At 42.7% G+C, this 17,077-nt stretch overlaps 1 protein-coding gene across 3 annotated transcripts in view; it reads right to left on the minus strand.

Annotated features, from left to right (window-relative positions):
- Window positions 1-4,621: 4,621 nt before the first annotated feature.
- LOC149975127 (uncharacterized) overlaps window positions 4,622-17,077 on the minus strand; it is a 33,059-nt gene continuing 20,603 nt past the window's right edge. The window contains exons 5-8 of one of the 3 annotated variants that reach the window (XM_090210547.1): window positions 16,843-16,994; window positions 13,757-13,906; window positions 8,930-9,041; window positions 4,622-8,525 (exon numbers count right to left, since the gene is read on the minus strand). In XM_090210547.1, the coding sequence (XP_090066673.1) occupies window positions 7,579-8,525; window positions 8,930-9,041; window positions 13,757-13,906; window positions 16,843-16,994 (1,361 nt within the window). In that variant the 3' untranslated portion in view covers window positions 4,622-7,578. Of the gene's footprint in view, window positions 8,526-8,929; window positions 9,042-13,756; window positions 13,910-16,266; window positions 17,011-17,077 lie in introns of all 3 variants that reach the window. The other 2 variants (XM_090210545.1, XM_090210546.1) reach the window with 2 other exon arrangements.

Here is a 17,077-nt window from a genome sequence, read left to right on the forward strand (position 1 = left end):
AGTTATGTCTATCTGTCGGTCAGTCATAGGTCTCGCACACCTAGTGTGTTCATGGGTCATCTTGTTAACATCTCGTAAGGTGTACACTCAACGCCTTTGTTAAGGCTGCTGTGCATTTTCATGAGGACAAGGTGCAATCCCTCTACCCATGTCATTCCTGTGGAATGGCTGGTGGGCAAGGGAGCCTTTCAGGGTCTAATTAGCCCTCTCAGTAACTCCCGTTACTCAGCGAGTGATAGATGGACACAAACTTCTGGTCAACACCCATCATTTTGGCCACTTGGGCAATCATATCTCCTATGAGATGGGTCCCATTATCTGCAGACAAAACCTCAGGCACTCCGAACCGGAGTATAATTTCCCTGACTAGCAATTTTGCAACTGTTCACACATCACAGTTGGTGGTGGGAAATGCTTCCACCCACCTGGTGAACCTGTCAATTATCACCAGGCAGTATCTCTTTCTTTCTTTTCGCTCTACCATGTCTATTAAATCCATAGCAAGGTGGACAAATGGTCCTTTTGGAGTGGAGAACTTCCCTGGTTGCAGTGGAGTTCCCTTGTCTATGTTATATAACAAACATGTCGCGCAACGATAAATGAACAGTTTTTTACGTGCGGATTCAAATTTTGACAAAAACCATTGGGCCGAAATCTTCTCCTCCTCCATATCCGAAATCTTCTCCTCCTAAATCGTCTCCTCCATATCCCCCCTTGATGAATGGCGCACTCCATGAGCCAATCAGCAAATAGTAGAGATCATGGTTGATGGTAAACAGGGCATGCCAGACAAAAGATGTAGCCATAAGCCAGACCTAGGACAGAGAGCACACCCTCTCTCCCTCCACACATGGTGATTAAGAATATCAGTCTGCTGCTGTTTCTCAACATCAGTAGCTTCAGATGACACAAACGACTAAAAATAGAATGCGTGTGTGTGACAACGGGAAGCAGCCAATTTGGCCACCTCATTAGCTATGCTGTTACCAATACTAGCATAATCACTCCTCAACCTTAACAATAGCCAATTTGTGAGGTTTTCACATAGTTTCAATCAACTGTTCAACATAAGGTCTGTTTTTAATCGGTGTGCCTGTGGTATAAGTAAACCCTGCTGCTCTCCAAACCCACCAGGACAGACAAACCCCAATAGCATATGCCGAGTCTGAGTAGACAGTAAGGGCCTTCCCTTCCCCTAATTCACCAGCTTTGTTCAGAGCTAATAAATCTGCCTGTTGCGCTGATAAATGTTCTGGTAGGGGCTGTATAACCTCAACATCACCTTCCACATCTACTACAGCAAATCCTACATGTTTCTTCCCTGTGCTTTGATCTATGTAAGCAGAACCATCAACGAACAGCACCATGTCAGAGTCAAGCAGAGGTTCATCAAACAAGTCTTTGTCCAGTACACATTCCTGAGCTGTCCCAATGTCCCTGTTATTGTTACTGATGATTTGCTCAGGGAAGCCCCAACAACTTGTCCAGGTTTGCCTAAACAGGAACAGTGAGCTCTAGTGTCTATTAGAAATGGTAGGTCATATCCATTATTAACATTAAGAGTAACCATTGGCTCTTCCATCATTGAATTCATACTGGGGACACTGGAGCAGGGGAGTCGGGCGGCTTCATTGTTGATTCTGAGGGAAATAAGAACTGTTGGTGTTCAGATTTCACATTGGCCATGGCTGTCCTCTGTCATTAGCAAAGTTTCCTCTTCCAGGCCCAAAGTTTCCTCTTCCAGGCCCAAAGTTTACTCTGCCCCTGTTGTAACCTCTTCCTCTTTCATTTCCCCCACACTGCGAACTCACATGCCCCAACTGCCCACAGGTCCAGCATTGAGTGTTGTTCCAGTCACGAGGGGCTCTGTCGGGCCCACCTCCTCTTTTAGCTTTTTACTTTTGTCCACATCATCTATGTCCATTGTCTCTTTAATCTTATCAGCAATTAGCACCTGCAGATCTTCAACTTTCTCTTTCTCTTCTCGAAATGTATACAACTTATTGTATCTATCTTCTCTCTTTCTTTCTTGCCTTTCTCTCTGGCCTCTGAATAGGTCACCAATGGATGGTAACACTGTACTTTTCTTGAACTTCTTTAGTAGATGTCTTGTTTTGCACGCTTTGTACAAAATAATAAAATGCAGTACTACAGGATATTTCTTAACGTAGCTCTTTATTAGCTAGCTACAACTTGCATAATCAACTGTCATGACCTAACCATCTGGGTGGTCTTAACCAATCATAGCACAGTATGATACGGTGGTAAAATGCATCAAATTATAATTCAGTATGTTTACACATGAATATTACAGTAGTTAGTTTGTTTTCTACAGGCGGCCATATGTCTAGGGTCTTCCAGTCTGTACCTTTTTGTGGAGTGAGTTGGGGTGTCGAGGGAAATTCCCTCCAGGAACTGTTGTTCTCATGCCGCTTTGTTGCTGCTGTCGTGTCATCCACCTCCCTCATCAGAGTCCCCTTGAGGATAATTGCGGTTGCTTCTCCATTTTCTTCTGTCAGTGGTATGAGAGGGTAGATCTGTGTATAGTCACCCGGGGGTCCTATGGGTTGATATTCACACGGTGCGGGGAGGTGGGGAGTACTCCTGTTCTGCCTCTGTCCTGACTCATTTCTTTCCCTCCCGCACTCTAATTGTTCTCTCCAGCTTTAGTTTGGTCACGGTAGCCTTGTCCATGAAGATCTGTCCTTCCAGCATCATCATTCCTATCACAGTTTCTGATACAAGAGGACTTTTCTTCTTCCCCCTTCTTTTTGTCAATTTTTCTTGTCTGAATTATCTCCTTGACTAAATCCAACCTAGTCTTGTTGAATGAACCATCCATTGGATATCTATTTTCTCCTGCCATCTCTGTCCCGACATGCCATTTCTTAACCTCATTAGGGTAGGGGGCAGCATTTGGAATTTTGGATGAAAAGCATGCCCAAAGTAAACTGCCTGCTACTCAGGTCCAGAAGCTAGGATATGCATATAATTGGTAGATGTGGATAGAAAACACTGACGTTTCCAAAACTGTTAAAATAATGACTGTGAGTATAACAGAACTGATATGGCAGGCGAAAACATGAGGAAAATCCATCCAGGATGTGCTATTATTTTGAAATGCCTGTTTTTCCATTGAAAGCCTATCCACCATACAAAGACTTATAACCTAGTTCACAATATCTATGGCTTCCACTACATGTGGCCAGTCTTTAGGCATTGTTTCAGGCTTTTACTAAAAATGAGGGAGAAACAGCACTTTCAATGAGAGGACAGTGGAAGTTTCGAGACATGAGTCCATCGTGTGACCGGGAGCGCGCCTTTCTTGTTTCTCCTTTTCTATTGACAAAGTTTTTGTCCGGTTGAAATATGATCTATTATTTTTTACAAAAACAACTTGATGATTTATTATAAACATTGTTTGACATGTTTCTATGAACTTTTATGGTACTTTTAAGATTTTTCGTCTGTCTGTTGTGACCGCGCTTTGTTCCAATGGATTACTGAACAAAACTGAGGTTTTTGGACTTAAAGAGGGACATTGTCGAACAAAACAAACGTTTATTTTGTAACATGGAGCCTTCGGAGTGCAACCATATGAAGATCATCAAAAGGTATGTGATCAATTTTATCGCTATTTCTGACTTTTGTTACTCCTCTTCTTGGCTGCTAACTGTTTGTCATGATTTGTCTGCTGGGCGCTGTTCTCAGATAATCGCATGGTTTGCTTTTGCCGTAAAGCCTTTTTGAAATCTGACACAGCGGTTGGATTAACAAGAAGTTTATCTTTAAACTGGTGTATAACATTTGTATCTTTTATGTATGTAAATTTTGAGAATTTCTGTTTTGTTGAGTTTCACGCTCTGCAATTTCACAAGATGTTGTTTGAGACAGTGGATTACTGAACAAAACACGCTAACAAAACAGAGGTTTTTGGATATAAAGAGGGACTTGATTGAACAAAACAAACATGTATTGGGTAACTGGGAGTTTTGTGAGTGTAACCATATGAAGAAGGTAAGTGATTAATTTTATCGCCATTTCTGAGTTTTGTCTACTTGGCTGGTTACTGTTTGTAACGATTTGTCTGCTGGGTGCTGTTCTCAGATAATCGCATGGTTTGCTTTCACCGTAAAGTTTTTTAAAAATCTGACACCGTGGTTGGATTAACAAGAAGTCCATCTTCCATTTTTTAAGAAGTCCATCTTTTTTCCCAATTTCTATAGGGTTACCCTAAAGTGGGTGAAATATGTAGACATATGCCTATATAAATGCTTCTCTATCTCCTTTCAGTATGTGTTAAACAACAGTGGATGATACTGTAATCCGAATTCTACTTTCACTTAATCAAGGCTATAGTAAATGGTTCTACTAAACTCAAATATATTTCACACACGGGCCTCACAGAGACAACCGCATATAATATTAAGAATTAAAGTCTATTTTAAGGGTGCAGCGTAACAGTAATGTTATACACCAGTGCCCCCTAGTGATAGCGTCACAAAGTTATTTTCAATTAAAATCTCTTCAGGACTTCCTTGTAATAATTTTATTGGTATACTAAAAGGGTTTTCTATACTGTCCTATGGTAAGAAGGTGTCACTAACAAATATGTTCAGCCTTTTATTCAAATGACCTTTTATTACCCAAAAACCCCGCCACAATCCACAGACAAACAAACAAATGAAACATACAACGCACTATTCATAAACAACTCAACATTCACTGGGTAAACTTCACATAGAATTACAGCCACAAAAATCAAAAATAAACCACCCTCCCATAGGTCAAGGTGGCCTGGGTAATTGTCGCTGAATTGCCTACAAAATAAAAAATAACTTGTATTCAGTAATGGTCGCTGCATTACTACCCAAAATAAAATAGATGATTATCGCTGAACCACCTCTTCAAAACCAAAATAACTAGTATTGGGTAATTGTCACTGAATTACCTCTACAAAATAAAAAATAGATGAGTATTATCGCTGAACCACCTCTCCAAAATAAAAAAAAACTATTATTCAGTAATGGTCTCCGCATTAACACCCAAAATAAAATAGATGATTATTACTGAATCACCTCTCAAAAAATAAAATAACTAGTATTCAGTAATGGTCGCTGCATTACCACCCAAACTAAAAATTAAAGTCATCAATCATTAATTTTATTCATCATATATATTGACATCATGCATTTCACCAATAGCCCGTTATGTAATTTCTCTAATCTAGAATTCGACTATGTCATATTCAAAGTGTATGTATATATGTTAGAGTGAGTGAGGTGCCACTTACTTGTTAGAGGGAAACCACACCAGTGAATGCCAATTAATTACAGACTTAGATTAAACAGATGTCTGCTTACCTTGTTTATTTTGGAGCTCCGGCACCATGGTGTAGAATCTCCTCCAACCAATGTTGGGGGTAGGTTCCTTGTCAATTATTTGCTTATTGGTGAAATCAGCAATCAGACAATATCTTTTAAGTAAATCAATCAAAAACCTTTATTAATGCAATTGCAGACAGAAGTTGACAACGGGAACATAGCACGCATGTTTCCGAGTAAGTTCTGCAAAATAGGAAAGGGTCCAAGTTGCTTTAATACTCTTACAGTCAACCCCTAGTGATGTAACTGCCTACGTCAACACCTTCTACTCATGAGACCAAGCCCATGCATATACAGTTATACAAACCTGCAGGAGAGACAATAGTTCCAGTGTTTTCTAAGGGCTCAGCAGTAATTTTCCACTCCCCAAGTTGCTTTATAGTGGTATGTCTGACTAGTCTCTTATCTCATTCACTACCCTGCAGGGTTTTGCGTCTATGAATCTCTTTTAGTCTTGAGGCGCTTTCTCACAGACACCCTGTTTTGACTGCAATAACTCACACATCTCTCAGACAGCTTCTTATAAGAAGCAGAGACTAGAAAAGAACTGGGGAACAATATTAAACCTTATAATGCATATATATTGCTAATCTGTATTCCAAGACCCTACAAGTGTAGTGGAGGAGGAGTCTTATAGCCCTGCCCTTCTATTAATATAACATAAGCATAATCAATTATTATAATACATCAATCATTTGGTGCAGCCCCTATCATGACCCCAAGGTGAACCCCATCACCCCAAACGTAACACTTTGTATTCAGCAGTAGCATAAAGTACTTAATAAGTAGAAATAGTTTGAAGTACTACTTAAGCAGTTTTTGGGGGTATTTGTACTTTACTATTTATATTTTTGACAACTTTTACTTTTTACTTCACTACATTCGTAAAGAAAATAATGTACTTTTTACTCCCTACATTTTCCTTGACACCCAAAAGTAATCGTTATATTTTAAAATGATGAGCAGGACATGAAGATGGTCCAATTCACACACTTATCAAGATAATACATGGTCATCCCTACTGCCTCTGATCTGGCGGACTCACTGAACGCAAATGCATCGTTTATAAATCATGTTGGAGTGTGCCCCTGGCTATTCGTACATTTTCAAAATCAGGGAAATGGTGCTGTCTGCTTTGCTTAATATAAGGAATGATTTACACATTTACTTTTGATAGTTAAGTATATTTAGAACCAAATACTTTTACTCAAGTAGTATTTTACTTGAGTAACTTTCTATTAAGGTATCTATATTTTATTCAAGTATAACAATTGGATACTTTTTCCACCACTGGTATTCAGGACAAAAAGTGAATTGCTTTGCCACATTTCTTGCAGTATTACTTTAGTGCCTTGTTGCAAACATGATGCATGTTTTGGAATATGTTTATTCTGTACAGGCTTCCTTCTTTTCACTCTGTCAATTAGGTTAGTATTGTGAAGTAACTACAATGTTGTTGTGTCAGTGTTCTCCTATCACAGCCATTAAACTCTGTAACCGTTTTAAAGTCACTATTGGCCTCATGGTGAAATTCCTGAGTGGTTTCCTTCCTCTCCAGCAACTGAGTTAGGAAGGCCATCTGTATCTTTGTTGTGACTAGATGTATTGATACACAATCCAATGTGTAATGAAAGGGATATTCAATGTCTGCTTTTTTCATTTTTACCCATCTACCAATAGGGGCCCTTCTTTGTGAGGCATTGAAAAACCTCCCTGGTCTTTGTGGTTTAATCTGTGTCTGAAATTCACTGCTTGACTAAGGTAGTCATTCACAAATCAAGTTAAACACTATTATTGCACACAGAGTCTATGCAACTTATTATGTGACTTGTTAAGCACATTTGTACTTCTGAATGTATTTAATCTTGCCATAACAAAGGGTTTGAATACTTTTTGACTCAAGACATTTCAGCTTTTCATTTGTAATACTTTTGAAGAACATAATTCCACTTTGACATTACGAGGTATTGTGTAGGCGAGTGACAAAAAATATAAATGAAATACATCTTAAATTCAGGCTGTAACACAATATTGTATTACATGCCTTATATATCACACCATGTATGGCCCTTGCACTTCAACGGTTGACCCACAAGTACTGTTTACTGGCTGCATCTATGTCATCTTGCTGCGTCTACCTGTAATGCAGGGTTTGATCTAAACGTCAGAAGCTATCAAGTGGAATGGTTACTTTCTATGTTATAGTGGAATGTTTTTTCTGCTGGTGCATCTTGAGGTATCTCCTCTCCGAGAACCTCTTCCCACACTGAGTACAGGCGAATGGCCTTTCTCCCGTGTGGACCTTGAGGTGCATCTTCAGCTGGTGCTGGCGGGAGAATCTCTTCTCACATTGGGGGCAGCTGTAGGATTTCTCCCCCGTGTGGACTCTCTGGTGCCTGTTCAGGCTGGACGATTGTGAAAAACTGGCCTGGCACAGGTGGCAGCCGAATGGTTTCTCCCCCGTGTGCACCCTCTGGTGGATCACCTGTTTGCAGAAACTGAAGGCTTTCCCACAGAACGAACATGGGAAGAGCTTCTCTTTGCCACCGGATCTACTGATAGCATCACTACTACTGTCATTTGTCAATGGGCTTGTGTAGCCATTTAGTGTTGAAGCACTGGCATTGTCTGAGGTCTGGTTTAACATTAGGAGAGTGTGAGGAGGACGAAGGCCAGGGAGGGTCTGTGTTGTCGCAGATTCCATGTTCCAGTTGATAGATCCTATAGAAGGTATGCTGAAGGCAGCACCTGTTAGGAGGTCAACCTGAGGCGCCATCAGTCTCTCTGAATCACAACTATAGGAGCAGGACGGAGCATCGTTTGCAGAGTCTGTTTCTGTTCTCTCCTGTCTCTCCTGCCGCATATGGATACCTACCAGTCCCCGTGGATCAAATCTACACCTCGCACTGTTGTCAAGTTCGGTTGTTGTTTTGTGTTCGACTGTCTGTTTATGGTTGTGGATAACAGTGTTGTTCCCCAGCCCAGAGTTGAGGATGCTGTCCCATCCACTGACCTCCACTATGTCGCTTCTGGTCCTGGCCTGCTCAGTGACATTGTCCCCTGGGCTCTTGGCTGCACCAGTCTGGGTCTGGGAATCCAAAATTGTTGTCCAGTCTCCTCTGTTAGCCTCCAGCCAACCACCTGCAGGAAGAGGTTAAGAAATAGACTTTAAAAACATGGCAGAGAACTCTACATATGGAGTTTTTTTTGTGACAATTACCTGGTGAAGTTCGTACATTATAATGTCTGTTTTTACACGTAAACATAAGTTCTATTGATTTAATTTCATGAATGAAGACATTATAGAAGAAAAGAAAATAGCCAGGCGCATCACAATTCCCAATTAAGATCTATTACTGTATGTAGGCAGGTAGCCTAGCGGGTAAGAGCTTTGGGCCAGTAAACAAAGGTTGCTGGTTCGAATACCCAAGCCGTCAAGTTGAAAAATCTGTTGATGTGCCCTTGAGCAAGGTACTTAACCCTAATTGCTCTGGTTTTGTGTGTCTGCTAAATGACTAAAATGTAAATATGCATGACTCCCCTACCTTGCTCCCCAATCTTTAGTGCACTCAGCAGATCAATGCTCTCTGGTCTGTCCTCTATTGTCTCCTCTTTGACTAGCAGCAGATCAGGCTTCCCATCTTCCATGTCTACTGACTGTAAGAGATACAGAGTGAGAGGATGCTGGATCAAGAAATCTGATATCAGAACCCTGCTATGGAGCATCTTCTGATTTGGGGATTGAGGGATTGATTGAGAGATTGCTATGAATATTATGCAAACATATTGGTTGATTTGATTACGTGACACTTTCCAATGATTTGATATTTCAAAGGCATGGTCTCACACTTTTCAACCTCACATTATCTCCAGCACAATAACAGTGTCAACATACACTAAAAGTATGAAGACTGGCCTCCCGGGTGGCGCAGTGGTTAAGGGCGCTGTACTGCAGCGCCAGCTGTGCCATCAGAGTCCCTGGGTTCGCGCCCAGGCTCTGTCGTAACCGGCCGCGACCGGGAGGTCCGTGGGGCGACGCACAATTGGCCTAGCGTCGTCCGGGTTAGGGAGGGCTTGGTCGGTATGGATGTCCTTGTCTCATCGCGCAGCTTGGCCCCGGTGATGTACTGGGCCATACGCACTACCCTCTGTAGTGCCTTGCGGTCAGAGGCCGAGCAGTTGCCATACCAGGCAGTGATGCAAACCGTCAGGATGCTCTCGATGGTGGACCTGTAAAACCTTTTGAGGATCTGAGGACCCATGTAAAATCTTTTCAGTCTCCTGAAGGGGAATAGGTTTTGTTGTGCCCTCTTCACGACTGTCTTGTGTGCTTGGACCATGTTAGTTTGTTGGTGTGGACGCCAAGGAACTTGAAGCTCTCAACCTGCTCCACTACAGCCCTGTCAATGAGAATGGGGGCGTGCTTGGTCCTCCTTTTCCTGTAGTCCACAATCATCTCCTTTGTCTTGATCATGTTGGGGAGAGGTTGTTGTCCTTGCACCACACTGTCAGGTCTCTGACCTCCTCCCTATAGGCTGTCTCATCGTTGTTGGTGATCAGGCCTACCACTGTTGTGTCATCAGCAAACTTAATGATGGTGCTGGAGTCGAGCCTGGCGTGCAGTCACGAGTGAACAGGGAGTACAGGAGGGGATAGAGCATGCACCCCTTAGGGGCCCCCGTGTTGAGGATCAGGGTGGCGGATGTGTTGTTATCTACCCTGACCACCTGGGGGTGGCCCGTCAGGAAGTCCAGGATCCAGTTGCAGAGGGAGGTGTTTAGTCCCAGGGTCTTTAGCTTAGTGATGAGTTTTGAGGGCACTATGGTGTTGAACGCTGAGCTGTAGTCAATAAATAAAGGACTGACCATGAAAAAAAATATTTTCTGGTCTGATGAAACCAAGATAGAACTCTTTGGCCTGAATGCCTCGCGTCACATTTGGAGGAAACATTCTCACATAGGTGTTCCTTTTGTCCAGGTAGGAAAGGGCAGTGTGGAGTCTGTGGATCTGTTCGTGCTGTTTTTGGGATAATGGTGTTGATGTGAGCCATGACCAGCCTTTCAAAGCACTTCATGGCTACAGACGTGTAGTCATTTATGCAGGTTATCTTAGTGTTCTCGGGCACAGGGACTATGGTGGTCTGCTTAAAACATGTTGGTATTACAGACTCAGACAGGGAGAGGTTGAAAATGTCAGTGAAGACACTTGCCAGTTGGTCAGCGCATGCTCAGAGTACACGTCCTGGTAATCTGTCTGGCCCTGCGGTCTTGTGAATGTTGACCTGTTTAAAAGGTCTTACTCACATTGGCTGCGGAGAGCGTGATCACACAGTCGTCCAGAACAGCTGATGCTCTCATGCATGTTTCAGTGTTACTTGCCTCGAAGCGAGCATATTTAGCTTGTCTGGTAGGCCCGTGTCACTGGGCAGCTCTTGGCTGTGCTTCCCTTTGTAGTCTGTAATAGTTTGCAAGCCCTTCCACATCCGACGAGCAACGGAGCCGGTGTAGTACAATTCGATCTTAGTCCTGTATTGACGCTTTGCCTGTTTGATGGTTCGTCTGGGGGCATAGCGGGATTTCTTATAAGCCTCCGGGTTAGAGTCCCGCTCCTTGAAAGCAGCAGCTCTACCCTTTAGCTCAGTGCGACTGTTGCCTGTAATCCATGGCTTCTGGTTGGGGTATGTACGTACAGTCACTGTGGGGACGACGTCCTCAATGCACTTATTGATAAAGCCAGTGACTTTTGTGGTGTACTACTCAATGCCATCGGTAGAATCCCGGAGCATATTCCAGTCTGTGCTAGAAAAACAGTCATGTAGTTTAGCATCTGCTTCATCTGACCACTTTTTTATACACAGTCACTAGTGCTTCCTGCTTGAATTTTTGCCTGTAAGCAGGAATCAGGAGGATATAATTATGGTCATATTTGCCAAATGGAGGGCGAGGGAGAGCTGCGTTCAGCCACGACTCTGTGAAACATCAGATATTACAGTTTTTAATGTCCCGTTGGTAGGATATACGTGCTTTCAGTTCGTCCCATTTATTTTCCAGCGATTGAAGCTAACAGGACGGAAGGCAAAGGCAGATTAGCCATTTGTTACTTAATCCTCACAAGGCAACCTGATCTTTTTCTGCGAAATCTCAGTTTCCTTCTCCAGGGAATGATGGGGATCTGGGACTGGCCGGGTGTCTGTTTCGCTGTAGTGTTAAGATTTCCCTTCACTGAAACTAAGGGGTCTAGCCTGAACCATGAAAAACAGCCCCAAACCATTATTCTTCCTCCACCAAACTTAACAGTTGGCATTATGCATTGGGACAGGTAGAGTTCTCCTGGCATCCGCCAAACCTAGACTCATCTGTTGGACTGACAGATGGTGAAGCGTGATTTATCACTCCAGAGAACGCGTTTCCACTGCTCCAGAGTCTAATGGCGGCGAGCTCTACACCACTCCAGCCGACGCTCGGCATTGCGCATGGGGATCTGCTTGTGTGCAGCTGCTTGACCATGGAAACGGCACATTTCTAAAGTTTAGTAGAAAAAAATATAAAATAAAAACATTCTACCGGATGACATAAAAAAAAGGTGATTTTCAAACACTAAGATTCACGGTGATGTGGGGAGCAAGAAAATACCCCCCCGTGGGCTAGAAACTCGGTACAGGTTTTGAAAATGTATGTTTTTTTAAAACTTTCAAACCTACCCAGAGATGTCACAGAGAAGTGTTTTTTTAGACCTTATCTTTTTAACCACAGATCATAGAAACGGTATTGTTTTCGCATATGTAGGCACTGATTTGGTGCTGGAAATTATGATTATGAGATTGAAAAGTGACAGAACGGACCATTAAAATGACATGAACCAAGACTGGGGCCGTATCCACAATAAGTCTCAGAGTAGGAGTACTGATCTAGGATCTTTCCAATAAGAATGCATTTGGAAAGTATTCAAACCCCTCAACTTTTTCCACATTTTGCTACGTTACAGCCTTATTTTAAAATAAATACAATATTTTTTCACACAATATCCCAACCTTTCAGAAGGACAACCATCTCTGCAGCACTCCAACAATCAGGCCTTTATTGTAGAGTGGCCACTCCTCAGTAAAAGGCACATGACAGCATGCTTGGAGTTTGCCAAAAGGCACCTACAGTAAAGGACTGACCATGAAAAAATATATTTTCTGGTCTGATGAAACCAAGATTGAACTCTTTGGCCTGAATGCCACGCGTCACGTTTGGAGGAAACCTGGCACCATCTCAACAGCGAAGCATGGTGTTGGCAGCATCATGCTGTGGGTATGTTTTTCAGAGGCAGGGACTGGGAGACTAGTCAGGATCGAGGGAAAGATGAACGACGCAAAGTACAGAGAGATTCTTGATGAAAACCTGTTCCAGAGCGCTCAGGACCTCAGACTGGAGCGAAGGTTCACCTTCCAACAGGACAACGACCCTTTCAGGAGACATGAAAACAGCTGTGCAGCGACACACTCCATCCAACCTGGCAAAGCTTGAGAGAATCTTCAGAGAAGAATGGGAGAAACTCCCCAAATACAGGTGTGCCAAGCTTGTAGCATCATACCCAGGAAGACTCAAGGCTGTAATCGCTGCCAAAGGTGCTTCATGTACTGAGTAAATGGTTTGAATACTTATGTAAATGTGATATTCCAGCTCTGAATTGTTAATACATTTGCAAAAATTTCTAAAAGCCTGATTTGCTTTGTCATTATGGGATATTGTCTGTAGATTGATTTGTAGTAACATCTCAAGGACGATCAATGGAAACACGATGCACATGAGCTCAATTTCTCATAGCAAAGGATCTGAATACTTACGTAAATAAGGTATTATTATTATTTTTTAGCATTTTTAATTTGCAAACATTTCTAAAAACCTGTTTTCACTTTGTCATTATGGGGTATTATGTGCCGATTGATGAGGAAAACAATACTGTATCAATTTTAGCTACGTAGGCAGCAGAGTGGGCAGCAGCTACGTAAAAGAAAATCCAGCACACGCACAGAAATCTCTATCAATAGCCACGGCAAGTTGGGTTCCAGAAAATCGGGAATAGTGTATATTTTTGTTTTTGTAATTTTACCCCCCTTTTCGTGATATCCAATTGGTAGTTACGATCTTGTCTCATCGCTGCAACTCCCCAACGGGCTCGGGAGAGGCGAAGGTCGAGTCATGCTTCCTCGAACCCCAGGCTGTAGTGACGCCTCAACACTGCGATGCAATGCCTTAGACAGCTGTTCCACTCTGGAGGCCCCATAACAGGCTTTTAAAATGTAATATTGGTGGACAATTTCAACTTAAAACGTTTTTTAAAAAGGCACTCATTTCGTGGAACAACCCAGCTCACAGTGGGCTCACCTCAGTGAGATTGTGTGTGGTCCTGTACAGCTCAGCTGGTTCCTCTTTGGGTTCAGGAGGAGTTGTCTGGTTGTCCTCCATGACCATGGTCTCCTCAGGGTTCCCCAGGTCCTCCTCCTTCACCAGCAGCACATCTGGACCCTCCTCCTTCTCCTTGAAGAGAGGTGATACAGATTACACTCCTTCAGGTACATACAAACACAGATAATAAAACACACTTTCAGCATGGAGTTATCCAACCCCACTACGTTTGACTCCTATACTGTAGTTGCAGAATGACTTCATTGTTTTTAAACCCATCATGGTGGACATAAGTATCTTGTGGGTAAATAGAAGTCAGATATGACCTGACTAAACTACTTTAACATGTACAGTAGGTGTTTGTTAGTGTCTGGGTATGTGTAGGTATTAGGGCTGTCAAACGATAACAATAATCAAGTTAATGGCATTAGTAAATCGTATTAGTCAACGTTTTTAAATGTGCTCAAATTTGTCCCTAAAGAAAGATGTTTCCATTAAAAAAGTAGTGCATTGAGGTACAGGCATACGATGCTTTGATCGTAAGGGAAGGAAACACAAACTGATCTACATCAGAATCTTTTAATAGCATTTTCACCATAAACAACACAAAAGTCACTAACATAGCTACAGCTTGTAATGCTCCCAATGTTTATGTAGGCCTACTCCCTCTTATCAATGTTCTTGAAGTGTAACACTTGTACACAGTACAGACACACTCTCTATTTCTCTTAAACACACCATTTTAAGTACTGTTAAAGCATTCTAGGTAAAAATAACTTGTATCTTTGGATACAAAGAACAAAGAGCTTTTAAACTGATGAAAGCATTATAACCATCTGTACTGTTCAGATACCTTTACTCACATAGCCCTACGCAGTCTCCCTCCCACTCTCACAATATTGACTATGATATTGTTGACTGCTTTGTTGGGAAAGAGGAGGAACGGCATCTCACTGGACTAGTGCACATGACAATACAAATGTGAAACACCCAACCTCTCTCTCACACATACACACAATCATACACACCCCACTCTTGCATATGCAGCCTAACTTTGATATTTTTGAGGAGCCTATTCCTTTTCAGTTCTTCCTGTGCCATCCAAATGTGCATAGCCTAGTCAGTGGTCAAGTTATCAGGTTGCTAGGTAACATGACTAGCTAGCTAACCAATGGTGTTTGTTGTCAAATCAAAAACAGCAGCTTGTGAGTAGTTTAAAACCAATCCGCGTCTGAAAGAAAAAACATAGCTCCAGTACTATTGGGTATAACTCTCACATGATTTTGGCTAGAGGCACGCAGTGTTCAGCTATGCAAACGTGCAAGCGTTGACTGTAGCTGTGTTCCCTGTTGTGTTCTGCATTTAAAAGCGCCGGTGCGGAAACACAAAAAAGGTTCCATGTGGTGAAGATATGGAAAAGCAATTAACGGCATTCAAAAAATGTACAGAAATAAACATGTCACACGTTAAACGATGGCCCTAGTAGAAATATTTAGTAAGTGTATATTGGTTATAAAGCACTGTTGTGTGTATGCAGAATAGGTTGAGATCATATGTGACGAATATTAAAGAGAATCTCAATAAAAGTCCCATTTCGTGTTTATTAAACATAAACACGTTTTAAATACACCATATGAAAACCACATATACACATGTCCCAACTAAATATCAGCATTAACTTGTTGAACTGCATTTATTTTCTAATTAAAAGTGTCTTGGGAAAATATTCAGTAGGTGAATGGAAGTAATCCAGGCATTTGTAAACATATATCCTACACAGTACAAACATAAGACTTTAGGCTTATATATCACACAATGTCTGGATGCAAAATTCTACCCAGGAATATTCAACACTGAAGTCTGTTACTCGTTATTCCAAATGCACCTGTGGATCTTTTCTGGTGATAACAATGACAATGTATAAATTTGTCTTTAATGCAGGGTTTGATCTAAATGTCAGAAGCTATCACATGAAATGGTTTCTTTCGATGTTATAGATTGGAATGATTTTTCTGCTGGTGTATTCTGAGGTAGCTCCTCTCTGAGAACCTCTTCCCGCAGTGCATACAGGCAAACAGCGTTTCTCCTGTGTGGATCTTCAGGTGCATCTTCAGCTGGTGCTGACGAGAGAACCTCTTCTCACACTGGGGGCAGCTGTAAGGTTTCTCCCCTGTGTGGACGCTCTGATGCCTCTTCAGGTCACCAGCCTCGGCGAAGCGCATGTGACACTGTGTACAGCTGAAGGGTTTCACCCCTGTGTGGACCCTCTGGTGCCTCTTCAGGTTGCCAGCCTGGGCAAAGCGCATGTGACACTGTGTACAGCTGTAGGGTTTCACTCCGGTGTGGATCCTCTGGTGGATCTCCACATTATGGGGGCAGCTGAAGCCTTTTTTACAGAACATGCAGAGGAACCGTTTCTCTTTACTATTGCACGATGTAGAGTCCCCTCTCTGAGCCTGGGCTCTTGCCCTGTCATTTGAGTTCAATACCTGATCAAAATGGACGCGGTCGTGTGAATCAGAAGACTCCACCGACGTGGACACTGGGTCGCAATCTCTGAACGCACGTAAAGGGGAGTGGGTCACAACATTTCGATTCGTCTCCAAGCTTTCCCTGTAATCTAAGAAGTCACTGGTGTTGTCAAGCGAGAGTACTTCTCTTAAGTGAGTCTCATCTGCATTCCATGTCTGAGGAGAGTTGCGTTCAACTTTCACATTAACCTCATCTACGACAAGACCTTCCCCTTTCTTATCTAGGTACCTTTCAGAGTATACACTACTACTGTACTGGTTCCAGTTCCCTCTCATTGCATTAGTTTGTGTATCTAAGCCCACAGGCATGTCACCAGATATCATCTGTGTCTCTGTAGCGTATGAACAGGACGGATCATTGTGAGTCTGTAATGCATCACCTGAGTCCCGATTGGATAAAACTGTCCTCGGGTTAGCGTAAAGTAAATACTCTGAGTGGGGAGCAGGAGGACAGCCCAGTCGCCCCAGCCTCGTTAAAGTCTCGGTGTCTGTCTCTGACTCTGACTTGAGTGCGGCGTTTGGTGTTCCACTGACCTCCGTGATGCTATGTCGGGTCCTGGGCTGTGCTGGGGCAGTGGTGGGGTCATCCGTAGCTACAGGGGGCGCTCCAGCCGCTCCAGTCTGGATGTCTGTGCTGTGTCGTGGGTCCTCCTCTCCTTCAGACTGCTCCAGCTTGACCACAGGACCTGCAGCCTCTGCAGACTGACAAAGAGAGGAGGATATTGGATAACAATGTCATAGGGAAGTCTCACAAGCTTCCCTATAGCAG

This window comes from Oncorhynchus mykiss, chromosome 19 (genome assembly GCF_057628025.1).
Source record: "Oncorhynchus mykiss isolate SJ-2025 chromosome 19, ASM5762802v1, whole genome shotgun sequence".
NCBI classification, from domain to species: Eukaryota; Metazoa; Chordata; class Actinopteri; order Salmoniformes; family Salmonidae; genus Oncorhynchus; species Oncorhynchus mykiss.